Source organism: Sodiomyces alkalinus (genome assembly GCF_003711515.1).
Source record: "Sodiomyces alkalinus F11 unplaced genomic scaffold SODALscaffold_2, whole genome shotgun sequence".
NCBI classification, from domain to species: domain Eukaryota; kingdom Fungi; phylum Ascomycota; class Sordariomycetes; order Glomerellales; family Plectosphaerellaceae; genus Sodiomyces; species Sodiomyces alkalinus.
This window is the reverse complement of record NW_021167080.1, coordinates 4,941,402-4,959,658: the sequence shown is the minus strand read 5'-3', so window position 1 is coordinate 4,959,658 and position 18,257 is coordinate 4,941,402. Positions and strand designations below refer to the sequence as shown.

Sequence of the window (18,257 nt, the reverse complement as noted above, 5' to 3'; positions counted from 1 at the left end):
CACCTAAAAACGGAAGAGTTGAGCGATTGCGATATTCAGGCGTCAGGTTGGAAAGTGAGAGAAATCTTACGATGGATGCCTGCCCCGTGCCTGCGTGGATAAGGTGCTCCGGTAGATCGTATTCCGTACTCGGTCGAGAAATTATTACTAAACCTCGACTTAGGTGGCAAAGTTTGTACTTCGCAAGAAATACCTAGCTTCCGCCATATTGGGAAAGTCCGAAATCACGTGAGTGTGATATCAATTGAGATATTACCTAATCCGGGTCGCTGGAACGCTTTTTCACAGATCATCAGACAACTCTGCAAGCCGACACAATGTTCTCACCAGTCTAAATATGGACATGGAAATTTCATTTTTATTTCCTCGATAGGCCTACTTCATCCTGTACTGAGTATTGTTTGGGGGTATCATGGTTGAAAAGTAAAATGACAAAAGAGACGGGGAAAAAAAAGGGTTACAAAGGGGGAGACAGACCTTTTTGCAGTGAGAAAACACATGCCCCAAAACACCACGCCAAAGTCGGTTTACCTCCGTAAAGGCAAATACTATCCTAAAAATCCCAAACGCCCGCTGTAATGCAAATGGACAAAAGAAAAGTGAACTAATAGAGAAATGTACGAGGCGGGCTCGTAGCTCTTGGTTTGCCTTGGTAATGTTTTACCAGTTGCCCCCATGTGTAGGTTGGGGAAATATTGAGTAGTTGTTGTATGTGGAAGCGGAAGAGGATGCTCCATGGTATGGCCGGCCAGCGGAGTTAGGATGCGGCGGCATAGTCGGATACAGGGCGGTGGGAGGTGTAGAAGCGGCAGTGAAAGGCCAGGGCGCAGGCTGAGGGATGTCGGAAGGGTCGAGGGGAGAAGGGGGAGGCATGGGAATCTTGATCTCGGTGCCCGGATGTGGCTCCTTGTATTCGGCCTCGTCGAAGACGCCAAAGTTGGTTCTCAGCGTGGGCGGCCAGGAGCCATCGCCGGGGCGTTGGCCGTCAAGGCTGGTATGGTAGCGGACGGAAGCAGAGCTCTGGCTCGCGGAGCGCGACGAGCGGCCCCCTAGGGATTTGCGCAGCATGGAGCTCTGCTGGAGATAGTCGATGTGGTCGTCGTCGTCCAGGGGTCCCGACTTGGAGGCTTTTCTCCTTCGGAGGAACTCCCGTCGAGTGAGGTGGGGTTCTTGTCTGCGCTCTTCGCGAAACTCGCGTTCGGCTTTGATGCCGAAGAATAGGCCTACGCCGACTGATACGGCGGCGAGGGCGCCCAGGACGGCACAGGGGACCAGCACGAGAACGGAATCCTGGCTTTGCGAGGACTCTTCGATGTCTCGTGGGCTCATGTCGTGTCCCATAAAATGGTGTGGTTGGCGTGCGAGTAGTGTTGGAGACATGATGTTACAGCCGGGATCGGTGATGAAGAGGAGATATAGTGGCGGATGATGTCGAAGATTTTTGATACAAGGGAAACCGTGCGACGATAATCAGCAGATGACGACTAGACGACGGGAGAGAGAGGAGATTGATATATTCTAGACGATCATGTGCAGGATGACCCAAAAAGTCTCCTCGGTGTGTTCTGGACATTTAATATCAACAAACGACCGTCCCGGTAGACTGAAGGCTGCCCTCCATTTCGAGTCGGAATGCAGGACTAACTAAGCCCGGTGGAGACCTACCCCGGATGTTTCTGGAAATGAAGTGACCACAGACGTGAGCCCTACAGGTTAGGTACGATGCTATTCTTAGGGAGGAGGTGGAGAGCGAAAGATGACAGTCCGGACCAGGGCTGACCCGGGACCAGCTCCGTCCATCGGCCGGCACCTGAAAGTATGATCCATGTTTGTCTGCCTCATTGCATAAAGTGTCACACAAAGTAAGGTCTGGGAAGTTTTCGGAACTAGAAGTTTACGGTATCGGAAAACAGAGGAATAGGTAGGAATGAATGCTTGCCTAGGGAGAGCAGGGAAGGTCACCCAAGGACAAGGAAGAAAAAAGGAGGGTCCGAAGACGGACCAGTCATCAAGCCAGGGTCAATAGCCGGGACCACAGGGCTACTGCAAGGAGACGACATATGCGTAGGGCAGCATCGTGTGTATCCGTAATTTCAAGCTGCAACAGAAGGACAGGAGCTCTTCAGTTCAACCAGAGTGACATATGCAGGGAATGAAGGTGGTAGGATCCGGCATATGTTCATGCTCCATGATGCCGTTTTCGCTACCTGGGGGACAAAGAGACGAATCAGCAAGCGCATACTCTCGACGGGAAGAAGACCGAACAGAATGCTACCCCAAACTGACATCAAAGCAAACCAAAAACAGTTGAAACGAGTGCCAAGGATCGACAAGCCTACCTGCATTCGGGTGTGCAAGCCGACGACTGTTCTCCCTTACCCCCTTGCTTCCTCCGATGGTTCCCAAGGCGGGTGCCATGAAGCTACGGGGAAGCACTTATCCTATGACATCGCTCTGCCATACTGGCACACATACACCCACACCCACACACACACATGACCTTCAACGTACTCACTTGGAATTCCTTAAACTTGGTTGATTGCCCTTTGATTGTTCCCGAGATCTGAAACTGTCTGCCACCTGATTATGGCTGGTAACCCCAGATTGGCAACAGAAGTCGGGCCACGTCAAAAGCTGGAGACTGCGCTATGCGTTTTGTCTCTCTATGCCGATATGAGACGGACAAAGAAGGACAGCGCGGGGCCTATCGCACGCCAATTCAGGAATAGCAGGGCTGGGGTTCTCGGTCAAGTCAAGGTGGTCCTTACCACGGGCCATGTGCACGGTCTCACGGCTTTGCTGCGACTATCCTCAAGTGGCAGGGAAAATAAATCCAGTCGATGCGATGATATTGGCGTCATTGGCTCTGGGCCGAGAAGGGTTTGATGACGGGAGATCTTCAATCGGGAAGTCCTGTGCTTTGATGCTATTTTGGGGCACAGCAGAAAGTCCGATCCACGTCTCCGCAGGGATGTGGGCGGAGACCACGGACCCACTCTTATCGATGTCCCCCAGCGACGGGCCATGTGTTTTGGGAGTGTTGGCAATGCCCACTTCGTAATTTAGGCACCGTACGGAGCCCTGTTGCTATCACTAATTATCGCATGGAAATCGTTCCTCGAGAAAGCACCCAGCCTCTGAGGCCAGGTCACGCCAAGATTCCTCCTCCGTTTTACCACATCGCGATTTGGAGGACTCTTGAGGATGATTTCGACTCGTGAAGCTCACCATGGCCGTTACGAGGTCCAAAACCGTCTACGTGTGAGCATGATGAACAGCGGAAAACTAAGAACCTGGAAGACATCGCGACGGTCCAGTGTACTACTTATCCCTAGCGATTCAACAGCGTCCATCATAGGAATCATCCAGGTCAGAACTCCAGGCGTCAAAGCACAGCCTCGTGGCACTGTTTCTGTCTGACGGACGGAACAACGCGACAACGTCTGGAAAGAAGCATGAGGCGCAATCGAGTCAAGATGACGCGGGGCAGCACTCGGTTTGTTATTTTGAGTTGTTTTCTTTGTTTTGATTGGCTTCGCTTCTTGATTTGTTTTGTTTCGTGCTCCGAATCCTTTCAATCTCCGATTTTCCTTCTTCGTATGTGATATTTCGCATATGGCCGATAGGCTCTCCGCATGGTATTAGCATCGTGTCAGGATCGCCGGGTACCTAACCAGCACAGGCCATGTCGGTATTGTCATCCATATACCATTGGAATTGTTGTGTGTTTTCTTCGACAGAGACGACACATGAGCTCCCAAAAATGTCGAGGGGAGACCCAGTTTCCGCCGTGTACGTCCGGGACGCCAAGGCGCACGACCCGGCCCGTGTTTGGTGCCAAAATGCCAGCAGGGCGTAACGGCCTGGGCAACCAGCTTAAAGCCCTATAAGCCACCGAATTTAGGGCTGTGCCCACTAATCGAGCCCGGGGCACTGGGCGCTGTACAGGCCAACCATGACGTTTCCTCGAGTTGACCCACCAGTGGAAATTTGGCCCGGAGGACACGGTCAAGAGACAGAGACGGAGAGTCTCCGGACATGGAATTCATGTGATGTATCCCATCGATTTGGCGTCCAATCACCATGACCCACGAAGTACGTTGTACAGGTATGAAGTGTTCATTGCATAGGTAGCCGTACTGCGAAGTACTTCGTTTTCGCAACGAATTGGTAAGGGTACCTTATGTATCCCCTCGTACAACGTTCGTTGTCGTTGTACGTAACTGAGCCACCTTTTGCCGAAATCTCCACTTCCTCCCAGCTCCAGGCACACTGTTACCTAGCTCCGCCGTCGGAGCTACTCAATCTACGCCTTGCAAGCTGTCGATACGAATGACTGCCAGGTCAGGTCATCATCACTACCACCGGGCCTTCATTCGGACCACAATGTTGTTTCAACGCACTAGCCGGCGAGCCTTCCAATGTCTCTCAACTTCACAACAGATACCCAGAGCCGGTCTCTGGGCCAGACGCGTCAAATCACTGACCATTCAGAGGGCCAATTCCACTGTCTCGGGAGCTGGAAGTTCTAGCAGTTCGCTGCCTCTGGAAGGATATCGCGTGCTTGACATGACGAGAGTATTGGCTGGTGTAAGTCGACCTGATTCCGCTAGATAGTCAATCCGTCAGCTTCAATATCCCGCTCCCCTTGTCCATTAGTCGATCAAGTCAATCAAGCCCAAATGACTCGGGTGCTGAAGTGGAGTGACAGCCTTATTGCACGCAAATCCTGGGTGACCTGGGGTACGTGCCGTTTATCCACGGAGGCTCGACAACATCTTGCAGCTCGCTCGCCCACTGACCTCATCGCCTTTTCTCATTACCAGGGCCGAGGTCATCAAGATTGAGCATCCTGTTCGGGGAGATGATACGCGTGCTTGGGGACCACCGTATGCCCCCTATCAGCCCGGCTCTTCCCTGAATGGACCGGGTGAATCCGCCTACTTCCTTGCTGTAAGTTCACGTCTTCCCCTTCTATACCGATGTGTTTTTATTTTTATTTTTATTATTTCCTTTTCCGATTTCTTTTCTTTTCTTTTTCTTTTCCTTTCCTTTCCTTTCCTTGTTCTTACTCGTCCTTGTCTTTGTTTTTGGTACTCTATTTCCATACATACATTTCTGCGGCGTTAGCTTGGCGTCCCCTAACAAGCTCATAGGTCAACAGAAATAAAAAGTCCTTGGCGCTCAACTTCCAGCATCCCAGCGGGGTCGAAATCCTGCATAAGCTCGTCGCCAAGTGCGACATTCTCGTCGAGAACTACCTACCGGGCACTCTTGCCAAGTACAAGCTCGACTATGACACCTTGAGTGCGATCAACCCTGGTCTCATCTATGCCTCCATCACTGGCTACGGCCAGACTGGACCATATTCTAGCCGTGCCGGATACGATGTCATGGTCGAGGCCGAGTTCGGTCTCATGCATATCACTGGCAGCCGAGACGGACCGCCAGTCAAGGTAGGCGTTGCCGTGACTGACCTAACCACGGGTCTTTACACCAGCAACAGCATCATGGCTGCCCTTCTATCGCGGGCCAAGACAGGACGTGGCCAGCGAATCGACGCAGCGTTAAGCGACTGCCAGACCGCGACGCTCGCCAACATCGCCAGCAGCTGTCTCATCAGCGGCGAGAAGGACTCGGGCCGATGGGGGACTGCGCACCGTGAGTGGTCGATCCCCTTTCCCTGTCAAGCCGAAATGCACAGATACACACATGAAGTTAAAAAGGGACGCCGAGAGAGAAAGCGATTGTCTAATCTTCAACACAGCATCCATCGTACCCTATCGTTCCTTCCAAACCAAAGACGGCGACGTGCTGCTGGGCGGCGGCAACGACCGTCTATCCGGTATTTTATGCGACGGGCTCGGCCGACCGGAGTGGAAGGAAAACAGCAAGTTCCGCACGAACGCCGAGCGGGTCGCGAACCGGGACGAGCTCGAGGCCCTCATCGAGAGCGTCACGGTCACCAAGACCACAGGGGAATGGCTGCGTATCTTCGAGGGTAAGGGAATGCCGTACGCCGCCGTCAACGACGTGCAGGCGACCCTGGCGCATGAGCACACAAAAGCTCGTAACATGGTCGTGGAGGTGGACCACGACCAGTGCGGGACCATCAAGTTGGTAAACACTCCTGTCAAGTACTCGGAGAGTGAGCCGAAGGTCCGCACTGCGCCACCTACCTTGGGGCAGCATACCCACGAAGTCTTATCGGATCACTTGGGCATGTCGGAGGATGGAATCAGGTCATTGCGAGACATTGGTGTAATAAGGTAAATTGATGTTGTTTTGAGGAAGTAGAAATCGTAGCAGTGTTTGATTGGGGGGGCTGGTAGATTGCACCCCCAGATTTGGTCGAAGTGCGAAAGAGGTTTGTTAAGACGGTGCTGGAACACCTACTTTTGTGTTTAGAAATTCAGGGAACTCTGCTCGCCCGCTTTTTCCTGAAGTTGGTAGGTCTGGTTGAAGTTGGCAAACGAGCCAAGTTTGGAAAATGCTGGTCTTTTCCACTGATAACGGTGTAGAACGGTGTAGGACGGTGTACCAAACACGCAGCCACGTGATGTTCACGTGACATCGCGTTAATAAGGTACTTACGGAGTTGCTCTCTCGAGTTAGTCGACCATCACATCAACTCGGTTCACTTCTTCTCACTTCTTGGAGTTCAAGCAAAGCCATTTAAAACAAAAAACAAAACAAAAGATCATCCCAATAAACAAAAAAGTGAGTCTTAACCTGAATGGTTCTTCACACGTAAACTTAAGCTGATGCTGCTCAGGATACCGCAAAAGGAGAGTCTCCATTGCCTTACCTGTTCTGGGTTCACATCCATCATCCCTACGAGCTGGCCCTTGGCCTTGTCCTGCTTCGACTCGACACTGGCAGTATATTCACTCGTGGGGGTTCAGAAAACATATCAAGAATTTCCAACCTATGAAAGGACAACGGAGAAGTCTCCGCCCTTCTCTTGACAATGTCTCAACCTCAGACCCCAGTTCCCGATGAGATGGGCAAGAAGCTAGCCGAAGCAACAGAGCCGATTCAGCCGATACAGGATGATGGCCATCAGAAGAAGGAGCCAATGCAAGTCACTGCAAGCACCGAGCCCCGCACGTCACAATGCCCTGCCCCTGCCCATTTCCATATTCCTCAGTTCTCAAAATCAACCCAAGAGATCTTGGATCGCATGAGGAGCAACTTGCGTCGCTCACCATCTCAGGCCGCATCGCAGTCTGCAGCCCAATCCACCTCGACTCTGCCTGCACGGTTTGGCGTCACCTACGAGGATGTTAAGCGCCGACTCGTGGAGCAGCTGAAGACGTCTGATCACGTCGACCCCACGCCAACTCCCAAGCCGGCGACGCTCGCAGATACCTCCGCGATGCCCAAGACTCTCCTGATGCCGAGCAACAGCAGCACCGCTTCTTTTCCTACCCTTAGTCTGAAGCGGAAGAGAGCTGAAGATGTTCTCCCGTCTTCCACTACGTCACTGGACTTGAGTCAGTCTACCCTTCACATGCCGCCACTGAGCCCTCTTCCTAAGCAAGAAGAGGGAACGGAGCGTGACTCACCAGCCCCCATTCTCCACAGCACATGGGGCCGAGCAGATGTCGAGCGAATGCGGGAGGAACGGCTGGCGTTGCTGCCCGAGTTCAACAAACCTCGTCTAGTCGGCTTCGTCGGCGGAAACGCCCCATTCTCTCAAGTACGTCGCTCCCACACAGGCTGATGAGGAATCGGTTACCGAATGGTTTCTAATGCCGACCTACTCTCCAGAGAAAGGCGTACTTTTCAAAACTCAAGGACTCGGACCTCGTCAATCTCCTCCTATTCAGTGACGCGATCAAGGACGGCCTGCTAATCGATGTCCTCGCCTCCGTCTCGCGGAAGCATCCCGACCTACCCCTGTTCCCGCATCCCGACTGGGATACCGTGCGTTACCCTCCCCAGAGCACTAACAACAGTCTTGTCAAACAAGAGCCAGAAACTGAAGGAAGCTATGTAGATGGGTCCCGACGAATGGGCGGCCCTTTCCCGGAGCGGTCATTCGGTTACCGGAACAGCAATGGCTACGAGCGCCCCGCCGGCGAACGCGAACGCTGCCAACACGGCCACGACCACGGCCGAAGCCGCACCGAAGCGGCCTCCCAACAAGAAGCCCAAGATTTCCGCTATCCGTAAAGTCCAGGAGTCCGAGGTGGTAGGTCGGGAGGTGGAGGTGGAGGTGGAAGAGGAAGAGCAGGAGGAAGAGGAGAAGCTTATTGAAGAACCTCTGCCTCAGGCATGGCCGAAGCCTGGGCATGGATTGTACGCGACGCTGCCGCCGGAACGGGATGACCCGACATTACGCGATGATAACGACGAGGAGGCGTTTAGTGGGTTCTTTGTGGATCGGATGGGCAGGCAGGTCGTTGAACCCGTTTCCGGATAGAGTGGGCATGGATCACCCCGAGGATTACACAAATGGGCGCGCAAGTCGAGGACGGGGGATAAATCGACTGAGGACTACAAGGGAAGGTCGCGAGGGATGTGTTAGCTGTCATGCAACCCTAGTGGGAAAGTTGTTCTCTGCTTTTATCAGCGGCTATACCCAGGTTAGTTAGTGTATTGAGACGATTGCTTATTCAAACGAATTCCAGGGCCGTTGAAGGTGGTTATCGGCTGATCCGTTCACGGACTTCACGCGCCACATGATTATATTACCGTCTCCCTCGGTATTCATGCCAAAAAAAACAGCCCAAAGACGTCGCCGATCCAGCCGGCGACCTAACCTAAGCTCGGAAGCCGAATCTCGTCACTCCCGCCCTTCGCCGGGTCCACCCCGCCTTGGGACCCTCATGCAGCATCCGCCCTAACCACCTCCCGAGCCGAGTACTAGCATGTCCCCGAGCCTCTACGTCCCCTTTCCGCGTTTCCTCCTCCACTTGCGTTCCGTTCTCCTCGTGCCCAAAGAACCATCCCATGCCCCTCCGTGCCAGTACGACCATGACAAAGTCCCAGACGGCGACAACGAAAACCGCCACCGCCACAAACTGATCGCCAGTGTTAGGCGCGGTGCCCCATAGGCGGTAGCCGGGGTCGAAGACGCGGGGCTTGGGAGCGTGGCCTACCCAGGTGATAAAGAGGCCCACGAGCCCTGCTGCTAGGATGAGGCGGACGAGGAGGGCCGGGCCGGGAAGGGAAGGACCGTATGATGTACGCAAGCGCAAGGTGGGCTCCGGGTGACGGAGGAGGAGGGACAGGATGGACAGTAAGGTGTCGAGGGAGAGGAATGTGAGGGCTGCAATGCTGGTATGGCTGGATGGCGAGCAGGTTAGCTCGGAAGAAGAAGAAGAAGAAGAAGAAGAAGAAGAAGAACCAGGACAAAAGAACTCACCCCGTATGGGAGTCCGTTATGAGAGGCACCTGGTACAGGTATGTGGTCATGGCTGCAATGATGACGGCGCACACGTGGATATGGGCAACGTCGCTTGCCAGGGAGAACCAGATATGGCGATCGGAGGCGCTTTCGTCGTTGGATCGACTTTGATGACACTTCGTCTGGGGCGATTCGGATGCGGCGTAGGCTGCCCAGGAATAAGGATGTCGGTGTCTCTTGGTGGAGTGCAAGACCGATTCGCGGACGACGATGGTGTGTTGTATCGTTGGGGGCGCGAGAGCCAGAGGCGGGGGACGGGCCAGGCGTTCCTTCATTGCGGGCGGATGTCACTATTAATTACACTGAGGTGGTGTCGGAAGAGCGTCGTCGTGTCGAGCTCGCGAGCAAATCAGGCGCAACAGGCTATTTAGTGGCAATTCCCCCAAACTGCAGCGTAACTGCAGCCGGAATGACGCCTGAATGACCGAGGCACAAGCTGCAGAAACGAGAACTGGCAATGGTTGTTACGAATGTGTTCATTGCAGAGGCCCAGTACAACACGACACAGACTGAGCCTCCTATTAGTACGGCCGGGCGCAAGATTTTGGAGCTTCTCTTTTTTTCGGCGTCATAGCGACCTAGAATCACCCCAGACAAAACAAGGGATAGGGGTCAGTGTGGCGTGACGCTTTGAGACGAGACGCGACACGCCATGGGATGGAACTGGTTGACGAACAGGGGCACGGGCTATAATGCGGCGTGCTATAAGCCTTAAGAAACATTGTGTATCCGTGAAGCGGAGCGGTTTACCGGGAAAAGGGAAGACAGCCGAAGAGAAAGACATGAAACGCTTAAGAGACGTATTATAGGTGAAAAATTCTGCGTCGAGAGAGCACCGCAATATGGGTTGAAAAGAAACGTTTGCCCGTAAAGCTGTTCTATGGCTGCACTTGGTGATACTATTTGTCGAAAATGCCAAACGCCAGCCGGGTAAATGAAGGGTGATGAAGGCAGACGGCTAGGTAATAGCATAAGAAACTCTCTGACTAACCGGCATGATTCTACGCTTCTACCCAGTAGCTATCACTGCATCAAGACGGCAGCTCATGAAGCCGCCACTCTCTAGAGAGCCTGGCTCAGACTTGCCTTTACGTCGTCAGGGTCGATGGATCTTTGCTGGGCGCGTATCGCGAACTGACAAGGAGGGTTACTGGCTGAACAGAAACACACAACTGCCGTCGCGAACCCCTACCCAGCTGTCCACGACTTGGAAGTATCTGATTGTCATCATCGCCAGGCCTGTAGCTGCACTCGCAAGTCTTGTTCGTTACCCTGCCCCGTCATGTATCATGGGGGTGACCAGGTTGGTCCCCTTCGTCCGACCGCTCTCCATCTTGGCAGTTCGAGAACCGAACTGGATCTGTTGCAGGGGCAGGGGGGGGCCGGTGGGAAAAAGGAATGCCGCCGATCAGTCACCCGGTTTTCGCGCAATCATCGGACGAGAAAGAGTTGCAAAGGGGAAATTATCAAACGGGGAACTCACCGCCCGCTTCTTTTCCCTCGCGACAGAGGGCATTCCCAGTTCTTCCGCCAACAGCCGCAAAACCCGCTTGCCAGGTTCCACACGCGACTCGGTCTCTGGATGCTGAAAGTCGCACTTCTCCCATATGGGCGTCTCTATCGCCCATCGGACCAATCGCTCGTCGAGATAGGGGAATCGCACTTCGCGGCCCCAGTGGGCCATGATCCTGTCGTCGCGTCCTAAATTTCGCTTTCCTAGCCGGCTGACATCAAGCTTGATCTCGTCCACCAGGCCGGGGTAGCCCGACCGCTCGAATGCCGCCAGGTGACGAGAGTAGCCCCCGAACAGCTCGTCGGCACCGAGTCCAGAGAAGAGGACCCTGGCCGTGGTGGAGTACGCCTGGGGGGCGTCGGAGGGCCTTTCCTGAGCGACGCCCGCGCCACGGGCCGCAAAGTAGAGGGCGTAGGCAATCGATAGGTCCATCTCGGTGTTGTGCGGGTGCATGAGGTATATCACTTGACTCCTGTGAGCCAGCGTTTCCGTGTAGGGGACGTCGACCTACTGTGCCATCAGCGAAAGGGACCGAAAGGGGAAATAAATAAATGCCCGCCAGTTGCTGGCACATACTGCGACGAATCTCCACTTCCGTGATGGACAGACCACGGCGAGCTCTGCAAAAGCCTTTCTGCCGGTTATCCTGTCCGGACAGGCCTCATAGATGCTGGTCGTGACATCCTGGCCACGGTGAAGGGCGACACGAGGATTCTCAAAAGCTACATTGAGCAGGTCGATGCCCTGATCTTGAGGAAGAAGCTCACTAGCCACACGAGCCAATACGGTGCAGTCGAGACCGCCCGAGAATAGGACGGCGACCCTAGTTTGGTTTGATCCCTCTTCCAGCTTGGGAGGAGCAGGAATATGAAGGACGCGCATTCGCATTGACTCGGTCAATTCTTCATGCAATCGACGAATAACAGAGGAGTTGGATCCAAGAGGGGGGAGTGCCTCGGATGGAGTGGTCATGTTCAGTTGACCAATGTTTAGGATCTTAAGGTTGTGAGTAGTAGGACATGGTGCGATGCATTGGGGGCAATTGAGGTTTTGGGGGGGGGGGGGGGGGGGGGGGGGGGGGGGGGGGGATGGGTCCTACGGTGTCGGCCGCTTGGTCAATCATCCAGGGCCTTCGCGAGGGCGACACGAAAACGCCCCGCTCGTCGTCTTCTCTTGTCAGGTTCACAACGTAGATGCCGTCCGCTTCCACCTCGAACCAGCCGGGCGAAGCGGTTTCGGCGACGCTGGAGAGGACAAAGCCAGAGTCGTCGCGGTTGACGAGCAGGGACCGGCGTCCCAGACGGTCGCGGCCGTAAAACAGCCGGGAAGAAGGCTTGTCGAAGAAGATGAAAGCAAAGGGACCTTCGATGCACCGTAGTACGTCCAAGACCGCTTCCCCGCCGGCATCGTCATCATCATCATCATCATCAGCGGCTGCGGCGAGAAGCCTCGCCAAGACAGCTTCGCCATCGTTACCCTCAACAGCCTGGCCCGCTAACTTCCACGCCTCGCCATTCCAGCAAAGGACGGAGCCAGTGGAAGCATCATGGAACGGCTGCGGCGTGACGTGATCGCCGCGGAGCGCAAGGACGGTCGAGGTAAAGGCGAGCGAGAGGCGGGCGCCTTGCTTGCCGTTCACCCGGGTCTCGACTTGGCCGAAATGGTCGGGGCCGCGGTTGGCCAGGCTACGCCGAAGGGAATCGGAAAGCGTGGGGATGCCATCGTGAGTGACGATGGCGTGGATCCCACACATGAAGATGGGACTGGGAGGAGTCGAAGATGCGTGGTGGGCGTGTTGTTGAGAGTTGGTTCGAAATTGACAGGCAAAGTTCTGTCGCGACCTGAAAGAGAGGGTACCTTAGGTACCGAAGCAGGGATACCTGGAAAGCGGTTGTTCAGACATGGTTTGGGCTTCTTAGATGCAATACTTCTTATTGGTTACATCAGAGAGTGACTCTCAACAAGCAAGCATCCGAATTGGTGTAGTGGTTAACATTTGTCGCTCTCATCGGAGCAGCACCGACAGGCCCGGGGTTCGATTCCCCGATTCGGAATTTCCTTTTTGCTTTTTTCCCCATGTCACCGTTATAACAGAGGATATTTCCCAATTAGGACTAGCCTTCTCTACAACGGAGATACTTCTTTGTACTCCGTTTATAATGTCGCCTGGAAACGACCAAAGTTGACACGACACGCATCTCATTCACATCCACTTCCATCGAAGAGTTGAACATCAATACCCCACGTCCAGTAATCCACAAACGCGAAACGAATCCCATCCATCTCATTTCGCTGGAACGAACTGAGAGGGTAAAAACCGCCCGCTCTCCAATCGGAGCGTGCGCCCATCATATCCGCAACGGCTATTCCACGGCGTCTTTTCGCCTCCTCTACGCTCTCTCACCTCTCATACAACCTCCCTCTCAACCATGCTTCTCATTCGCCTATTATCGCTGGCGTCTTCTGCCCTTGCCTACCAAAAGCTATCAGACGACTGGTTAAAGAATGTCACCTCCGGTGGCGACGACTTTGACGTCCACAACGGCGCCCTTCTCGCCCCTCTCCTCATCACCCGTGTCCCGGGAACGCCTGGTCAAACCAAGGTCCAGCAACACTTCGTGAACTACTTCAGCACACAGTTACCCAGCTGGACTGTCGAGTGGCAAAACTCTACGGATAAAACCCCGAAGACGGGGGACAGGGACATCCCGTTTCAAAACCTCATCATCCGTCGAGAACCCCCCTGGACCAGAACCAGACCTGGGCAGGCCAATTATCTCACCTTCGCCGCGCATTATGACAGCAAACTGGAACCGAAAGGCTTCATCGGGGCTACCGACAGTGCTGCCCCATGCGCGATGCTCATGCACCTCGCGCGGAGCATTGACCGGCGCCTCACCGAGAGGTACGATAAGCTGAACTCGAACGGCGAGCCGGGAGGCACCATGTCCTCCGACATGGGCGTGCAGATCCTTTTGCTCGACGGTGAAGAGGCCTTCGACCGCTGGACCGCTACCGACTCGGTTTACGGGTCGAGGTACGTCCGCCTTTGCGCTTCTTCTCCTCCCGACCGCTTATACATCATGCTGATTCCCGGAATACAGATCCTTGTCACAGGAGTGGGAAAATACCTTCAACCCGGCCATGTCAAGCTACAAAACGCCATTGGATCAGATTAGCATTTTCGTTCTCCTTGACCTCTTGGGCTCCGCCAACCCTTCTATCCCGTCGTACTTCAGAACCACCCACTGGGCCTATAAGAACATGGCTACCATCGAGAGCCGTATGCGCGGCTTGGGCTTGCTCGAATCGGATTCCGAAGGTCCTTTCCTCCCCGATGGTGAGATCGACGCGAAGGAACTTGGCACGACTTATATTGGGGACGACCACGAGCCCTTTATGCACAAAGGTGTGCCCATTCTGCACATGATCCCTGCGCCTTTTCCTATGGTGTGGCACACGATGGATGACGACGGGGACCACCTCCACATGCCTACTGTCCGGGATTGGTCGAAGATCGTGACCGCCTTTGCGATGGAATGGCTGGATTTGATGGAGCTAGAGCCGAGTAGTGGACAAGGAAGAAGGATATGATCGGTATATTTTGGATTATTTTGGCATACATCAAGAGAAAGGAAGCACAGCGCCGGAATTGTGTCTTTTCTCATGTGATAGTTTATCTCGAAGCTATATTGCGAGTTGGGAGTTTTTCAATTGAACTTTCTCGAGAAGTGTTCTTTCTCGGTGCTGATTATCCTCGCCGTTGTTTGCTTCACTTGTCAACTGTAGCCTGGAAGCGGGCAGGTACCAGACAGAGCATAGGAGCAGGCAACTGACGGATTGTAGAACCAATTCCCGTATCCGTGAGGATAAATTTTCTTTGACGTGACAGCGATTGGCGATGGGGAGGTTGTGAGCCGAGAGAGATTGAGCTAATGCAAATCTATGCGTCGAGGGCGTGTCGGGGAGTCATTTACATATGCGCGCGCCCTTTGGGTCATTGGCGACATGTCGCCATGTCGCCCTGCCGTCCTCGGACCATGCGATTAATCGGAAAAGCCAAGCAGTCTGCATATACCTACCCAAGGGGATTCTCATCCCTTTATAAATAGTGTACAACAGGGCCCGCTCTACACCCATTAAATTCATCTCAAGACGCACAAACAAGCCGAGGAACATTATATCACCTCTACCGGTATTGCCATTCATTATCCTTATCATTGTCATCATCGCCATCATAGTCCCAATCATCACCATGAAACCCGCCTCGTCCACCCCAACAGCCCTCGTCATCATCGACGTCCAACAAGCCTTCAAGCACAAAACCCACTGGGGCGCATCCCGCAGCACCATCAACTTCGAAACCAACGTCGCCTCCCTCCTTCAGGCCGCGCGGTCTTACAACACCAAAGTGCAAAGCAGCCAAGCCGCAGACCAGCGACGCCACCCGATTCTCATCGTCCACGTGCACCACCACTCTCTCATCACCACCTCGCCTCTGCACCCGTCCTACATCCTCTCCTCATCGACGGGGACGGGGACGACGCGAGGGGTGGAGCCAACAGAGTACGCAGCGCCGGCGCCCGGCGAGCTGGTGCTGACCAAATGCGTCAACTCGGCCTTCGTGGGGACCGATCTCGAGGCGCGACTGCGGGCTTTCGGCGCCCGGCAGTTGATTGCCGTCGGGCTCACTTCGGATCACTGCGTCAACACGACAGTTCGCATGGCTGCCAACCTGCAGGTCTTAGGTGACGACGGCGGTTCGGATGGTACCGGGGAGGGGAACAACGGGGTTGTTATTGTCCGGGATGCTACGGCTACTTTTGCGAAGCCTGGGTTTGAGGCGGAGGTTGTGCATGCTGTGCATTTGGCTAGTTTGGAGGGGGAGTTTGCTGCGGTAAAGACGGCTGGAGAGGTTATAGGCGAGGTTATGCGCTGAAGCTTTCTCGTGACGATAGAGTCGGGATTTCTATGTCTCTTCGCGCTCCTTCCACGGATGGGGGGGTTCTTGTGTCCTTTCAATCTGTACGAGCGACGGTGAGTGAGATTAGTGATTGGGATTGGAGATGAGTAATCAATTACCTCCACCCCCAGTCGTTTCAGGCCGAATGTGGTTATGTAAGCGATAATTAAATACGACGCTAATCCAAAAGAGGAAATCCATTCGAACGTGAACCCCTTCCCCCCGGACGTTCACGTTCACATTAACTTGCTCCTCTCGTCACCCGGAAACTGGACCGCCGACTATTCATCTCCCTGACCTGATACCAACTTCTGTCTCTCTCTCCATGTATTCATCTCCCTTGTCCTTTACGAGTGCAGTATTTATTGAATAAGCCGAGATTTTGTTCTGCCGTCTCTCTTGAGTCACACCGACGTCAACCCGTCCGTTTCTCATCGGACGCAACTCTCCCACCATGCCTAACGTCGGTAGACCCAGCAAGGACTGTCACCTTTGCCGAAAGAGGCGTGTCAAGGTCAGAGCTTACTTTTACCTACTCAATTCGTATCCGTTTCTTCTTCTTCTCTCGGGGAGGTCTCGGGACATTTTACTGACGCAGCGGTTTCGGCTCAGTGCGACTTGACTAGACCCTCTTGCCAACGTTGCATCAAGTATGGCACCGAGTGCCCGGGATATCGGAATGTGCAGGACCTGATCTTTCGGACCGAGGACCCTGCGTCTGCAGGGCGAGATCAAGCCAAAAAGGAAAGAGCAAGGACAACGAGGAGGTCCCCAACCTCTGTGCTCTCCAGTTCTCATCCCGTTGGTTTCCCGAGCGACGATGTCTCCTCAACGTCTGGAACATCGTCGTCGTTCTCTGGAACAAGACACCCAATGGCTCGATGTCGCAGCTTTCTCCCGCCATACGCGGCATCAAATGCTTCACCGATTGTAACCTTACCCCACGAACTGAAGGAACCTTGGACGACTCATTCCATTCCTTTACTCATGAGCTGTTACTCCTCCATGACTTTCCTTGCCAAGCTCTACAGCAGCGTCACTACTTCCGAGGACCCTTTTGTTCTTTCGACCCATCTCTGGGCCAAGGCATACTTGATTAGTCGCTTCAATGCGCCCCATGACCGCCGCGAGACAGCCGAATACCTCGGCAGGACCCTGAGGTCTCTCTCCCTTGCTCTCCAGGACCGACGGAAAAAAGCCTCGGACACCACCGTCATGGCCGTCTGGATGTTGAGCATATACGAGGTTTGTCTTCTCTGCCATGACGATTGCGTGGATCAACACGTCTAAAGGCACAATAGGTTCAGATTGGCGGACTCACCAACCGCTCCGACTCCCCAAGCCCATGGGATGTTCACTCACAAGGGCTTATGAGCCTCCTTCGCGCAAGAGGTTCGACCCGGTTCCTCACCGAGATCGGATGTGCCGTCTTCTGGTGCGCGTATAACATTATAGTGCGCATATACCTCTATGCCTCTGGGCCCTAAATGAACTAACCGATCGCTGACGGACTTGGCAAACTTGTAGCAAATCCATTGTCTGATGACGAACACCGAATGTCCACCTGAATCCTGGGACTGGATACGGAATCTTTCGGCCAAGGGCGTAGATGAAGAAGAATCATTCTTGCTGGGCATTCTCCGCTATCTTAACCACACATGCTCCATCGTTTCCATCGTCATGCCCCTTGTCCAGCACGGCTTATTCCTCGACGCATGCACCAACTACGACGAGCTCGTGCGACAAGCAGACGCCGCGGAAAGAAGCATTGTGCCCTGGATGGGTTTTTTTCGCGCAACAGCCGGCGGTGCTGATGCCACCACCCGTTATTTCCTCAACGTGTGGTGGAGTGCACGCATCAAACTGCACCACATGTTAGTGCTGCTAACTAACCTAGTAGCAGACGCCCCGGTTCGGACCCCGTCTCTGCATTCCGCCGACCTGCAGTCTAGGAGGGCATCCTATCTTGCAATCGTTGCCGAGGCGGCCCGGGATATCATCGACGACATGCCTGTCTCTCTCGGCGGTCTGTCAGGAGAGTCTGAGACTACTGGCACCCATGCAGCAGACTGGTACGAAGGGGTGCGCCTCGTATGGCCACTTACCGTCGTGTACACCGTCAGGACGGTTCCAAAAGACCTACGACTCGCTGCGAGGACGGCTTTATTTTTCATCGGGAAGCACAGAGGAATTATACAAGCACTGAAGAGCCGACCTGGGACCACGACGTACGTGCCCCAGGCGATGACTGGCATTCCCGTCGACGACCTCCTCGACAATCCCGAACTTGTTCCCGAACTTCCTCATCAGAGTGGGCTGCTATGAGGAGACGAGGGTTTATCAACCGCCAAGTCCCTTTTGCTAGA

At 54.2% G+C, this 18,257-nt stretch overlaps 8 protein-coding genes and 1 non-coding gene across 9 annotated transcripts; 6 read left to right on the top strand and 3 right to left on the bottom strand.

Moving 5' to 3' along the window:
• Positions 1 to 540: 540 nt before the first annotated feature.
• Positions 541 to 1,744, bottom strand: SODALDRAFT_116912 (hypothetical protein). Its single transcript, XM_028606594.1, has 2 exons — positions 1,666 to 1,744; positions 541 to 1,565 (listed from the first exon to the last, which is right to left on the bottom strand). Exon 2 carries the CDS (start codon positions 1,378 to 1,380, stop codon positions 661 to 663), a length of 720 nt encoding a protein of 239 aa, XP_028469132.1. The 5' UTR covers positions 1,381 to 1,565; positions 1,666 to 1,744; the 3' UTR covers positions 541 to 660.
• Positions 1,745 to 3,243: 1,499 nt separating this feature from the next.
• SODALDRAFT_343326 (CoA-transferase family III) lies at positions 3,244 to 6,549 on the top strand. Its single transcript, XM_028613121.1, has 6 exons — positions 3,244 to 3,318; positions 4,495 to 4,590; positions 4,712 to 4,743; positions 4,827 to 4,953; positions 5,157 to 5,661; positions 5,768 to 6,549. The coding sequence occupies exons 1-6, from the start codon at positions 3,268 to 3,270 to the stop codon at positions 6,271 to 6,273; spliced, it is 1,317 nt and encodes a 438-aa protein (XP_028469131.1). The 5' UTR covers positions 3,244 to 3,267; the 3' UTR covers positions 6,274 to 6,549.
• A 94-nt stretch (positions 6,550 to 6,643) lies between these two features.
• On the top strand, positions 6,644 to 8,638 carry SODALDRAFT_331052 (hypothetical protein). The gene is made up of 4 exons (XM_028611362.1): positions 6,644 to 6,720; positions 6,776 to 7,702; positions 7,774 to 7,929; positions 8,003 to 8,638. Exons 2-4 carry the CDS (start codon positions 6,971 to 6,973, stop codon positions 8,426 to 8,428), a joined length of 1,314 nt encoding a protein of 437 aa, XP_028469130.1. The 5' UTR covers positions 6,644 to 6,720; positions 6,776 to 6,970; the 3' UTR covers positions 8,429 to 8,638.
• Positions 8,639 to 8,768: 130 nt separating this feature from the next.
• Positions 8,769 to 9,690, bottom strand: SODALDRAFT_357358 (hypothetical protein; the record flags this gene model as incomplete). The annotated part of the gene is made up of 2 exons (XM_028613996.1): positions 8,769 to 9,294; positions 9,374 to 9,690. 2 exons carry the CDS (start codon positions 9,688 to 9,690, stop codon positions 8,769 to 8,771), a joined length of 843 nt encoding a protein of 280 aa, XP_028469129.1.
• A 921-nt stretch (positions 9,691 to 10,611) lies between these two features.
• Positions 10,612 to 12,804, bottom strand: SODALDRAFT_291946 (cytoplasm protein). Its single transcript, XM_028608680.1, has 4 exons — positions 12,028 to 12,804; positions 11,505 to 11,924; positions 10,899 to 11,435; positions 10,612 to 10,775 (listed from the first exon to the last, which is right to left on the bottom strand). The coding sequence occupies exons 1-4, from the start codon at positions 12,679 to 12,681 to the stop codon at positions 10,683 to 10,685; spliced, it is 1,704 nt and encodes a 567-aa protein (XP_028469128.1). The 5' UTR covers positions 12,682 to 12,804; the 3' UTR covers positions 10,612 to 10,682.
• Positions 12,805 to 12,899: 95 nt separating this feature from the next.
• Positions 12,900 to 12,982, top strand: SODALDRAFT_t61. Its single transcript has one exon. It is a non-coding gene; the product is annotated as a tRNA-Glu (tRNA).
• Positions 12,983 to 13,136: 154 nt separating this feature from the next.
• SODALDRAFT_331049 (glutaminyl-peptide cyclotransferase) lies at positions 13,137 to 14,580 on the top strand. Its single transcript, XM_028611361.1, has 2 exons — positions 13,137 to 13,965; positions 14,033 to 14,580. The coding sequence occupies exons 1-2, from the start codon at positions 13,358 to 13,360 to the stop codon at positions 14,520 to 14,522; spliced, it is 1,098 nt and encodes a 365-aa protein (XP_028469127.1). The 5' UTR covers positions 13,137 to 13,357; the 3' UTR covers positions 14,523 to 14,580.
• Positions 14,581 to 15,056: 476 nt separating this feature from the next.
• On the top strand, positions 15,057 to 15,926 carry SODALDRAFT_331047 (putative isochorismatase family hydrolase). Its single transcript, XM_028611360.1, has one exon. The coding sequence runs from the start codon at positions 15,184 to 15,186 to the stop codon at positions 15,865 to 15,867; it is 684 nt and encodes a 227-aa protein (XP_028469126.1). The 5' UTR covers positions 15,057 to 15,183; the 3' UTR covers positions 15,868 to 15,926.
• A 419-nt stretch (positions 15,927 to 16,345) lies between these two features.
• SODALDRAFT_338703 (hypothetical protein) lies at positions 16,346 to 18,216 on the top strand (the record flags this gene model as incomplete). Its single annotated transcript, XM_028612798.1, has 4 exons — positions 16,346 to 16,405; positions 16,504 to 17,136; positions 17,193 to 17,345; positions 17,419 to 18,216. 4 exons carry the CDS (start codon positions 16,346 to 16,348, stop codon positions 18,214 to 18,216), a joined length of 1,644 nt encoding a protein of 547 aa, XP_028469125.1.
• Positions 18,217 to 18,257: the final 41 nt, after the last annotated feature.

What these genes read in the sequence shown, in the direction of transcription:
- SODALDRAFT_331049 (XM_028611361.1), top strand. Translation starts at nt 13,358, where the DNA reads ATGCTTCTCATTCGCCTATTATCGCTGGCGTCTTCTGCCCTTGCCTAC. An exon ending in GACTCGGTTTACGGGTCGAG is followed by an intron (nt 13,966 to 14,032) that starts GTACGTCCGCCT and finishes CCCGGAATACAG; the next exon opens with ATCCTTGTCACAGGAGTGGG.
- SODALDRAFT_331052 (XM_028611362.1), top strand. Translation starts at nt 6,971, where the DNA reads ATGTCTCAACCTCAGACCCCAGTTCCCGATGAGATGGGCAAGAAGCTA. An exon ending in GAAACGCCCCATTCTCTCAA is followed by an intron (nt 7,703 to 7,773) that starts GTACGTCGCTCC and finishes CCTACTCTCCAG; the next exon opens with AGAAAGGCGTACTTTTCAAA. An exon ending in CGCATCCCGACTGGGATACC is followed by an intron (nt 7,930 to 8,002) that starts GTGCGTTACCCT and finishes GAAGCTATGTAG; the next exon opens with ATGGGTCCCGACGAATGGGC.
- SODALDRAFT_291946 (XM_028608680.1), bottom strand. Translation starts at nt 12,681, where the DNA reads ATGTGTGGGATCCACGCCATCGTCACTCACGATGGCATCCCCACGCTT. An exon ending in TTGACCAAGCGGCCGACACC is followed by an intron (nt 11,925 to 12,027) that starts GTAGGACCCATC and finishes CACAACCTTAAG; the next exon opens with ATCCTAAACATTGGTCAACT. An exon ending in CGAGGGAAAAGAAGCGGGCG is followed by an intron (nt 10,776 to 10,898) that starts GTGAGTTCCCCG and finishes CCCCTGCAACAG; the next exon opens with ATCCAGTTCGGTTCTCGAAC.
- SODALDRAFT_116912 (XM_028606594.1), bottom strand. Translation starts at nt 1,380, where the DNA reads ATGTCTCCAACACTACTCGCACGCCAACCACACCATTTTATGGGACAC.
- SODALDRAFT_343326 (XM_028613121.1), top strand. Translation starts at nt 3,268, where the DNA reads ATGATGAACAGCGGAAAACTAAGAACCTGGAAGACATCGCGACGGTCC. An exon ending in CAAATCCTGGGTGACCTGGG is followed by an intron (nt 4,744 to 4,826) that starts GTACGTGCCGTT and finishes TCTCATTACCAG; the next exon opens with GGCCGAGGTCATCAAGATTG. An exon ending in AATCCGCCTACTTCCTTGCT is followed by an intron (nt 4,954 to 5,156) that starts GTAAGTTCACGT and finishes ACAAGCTCATAG; the next exon opens with GTCAACAGAAATAAAAAGTC.
- SODALDRAFT_331047 (XM_028611360.1), top strand. Translation starts at nt 15,184, where the DNA reads ATGAAACCCGCCTCGTCCACCCCAACAGCCCTCGTCATCATCGACGTC.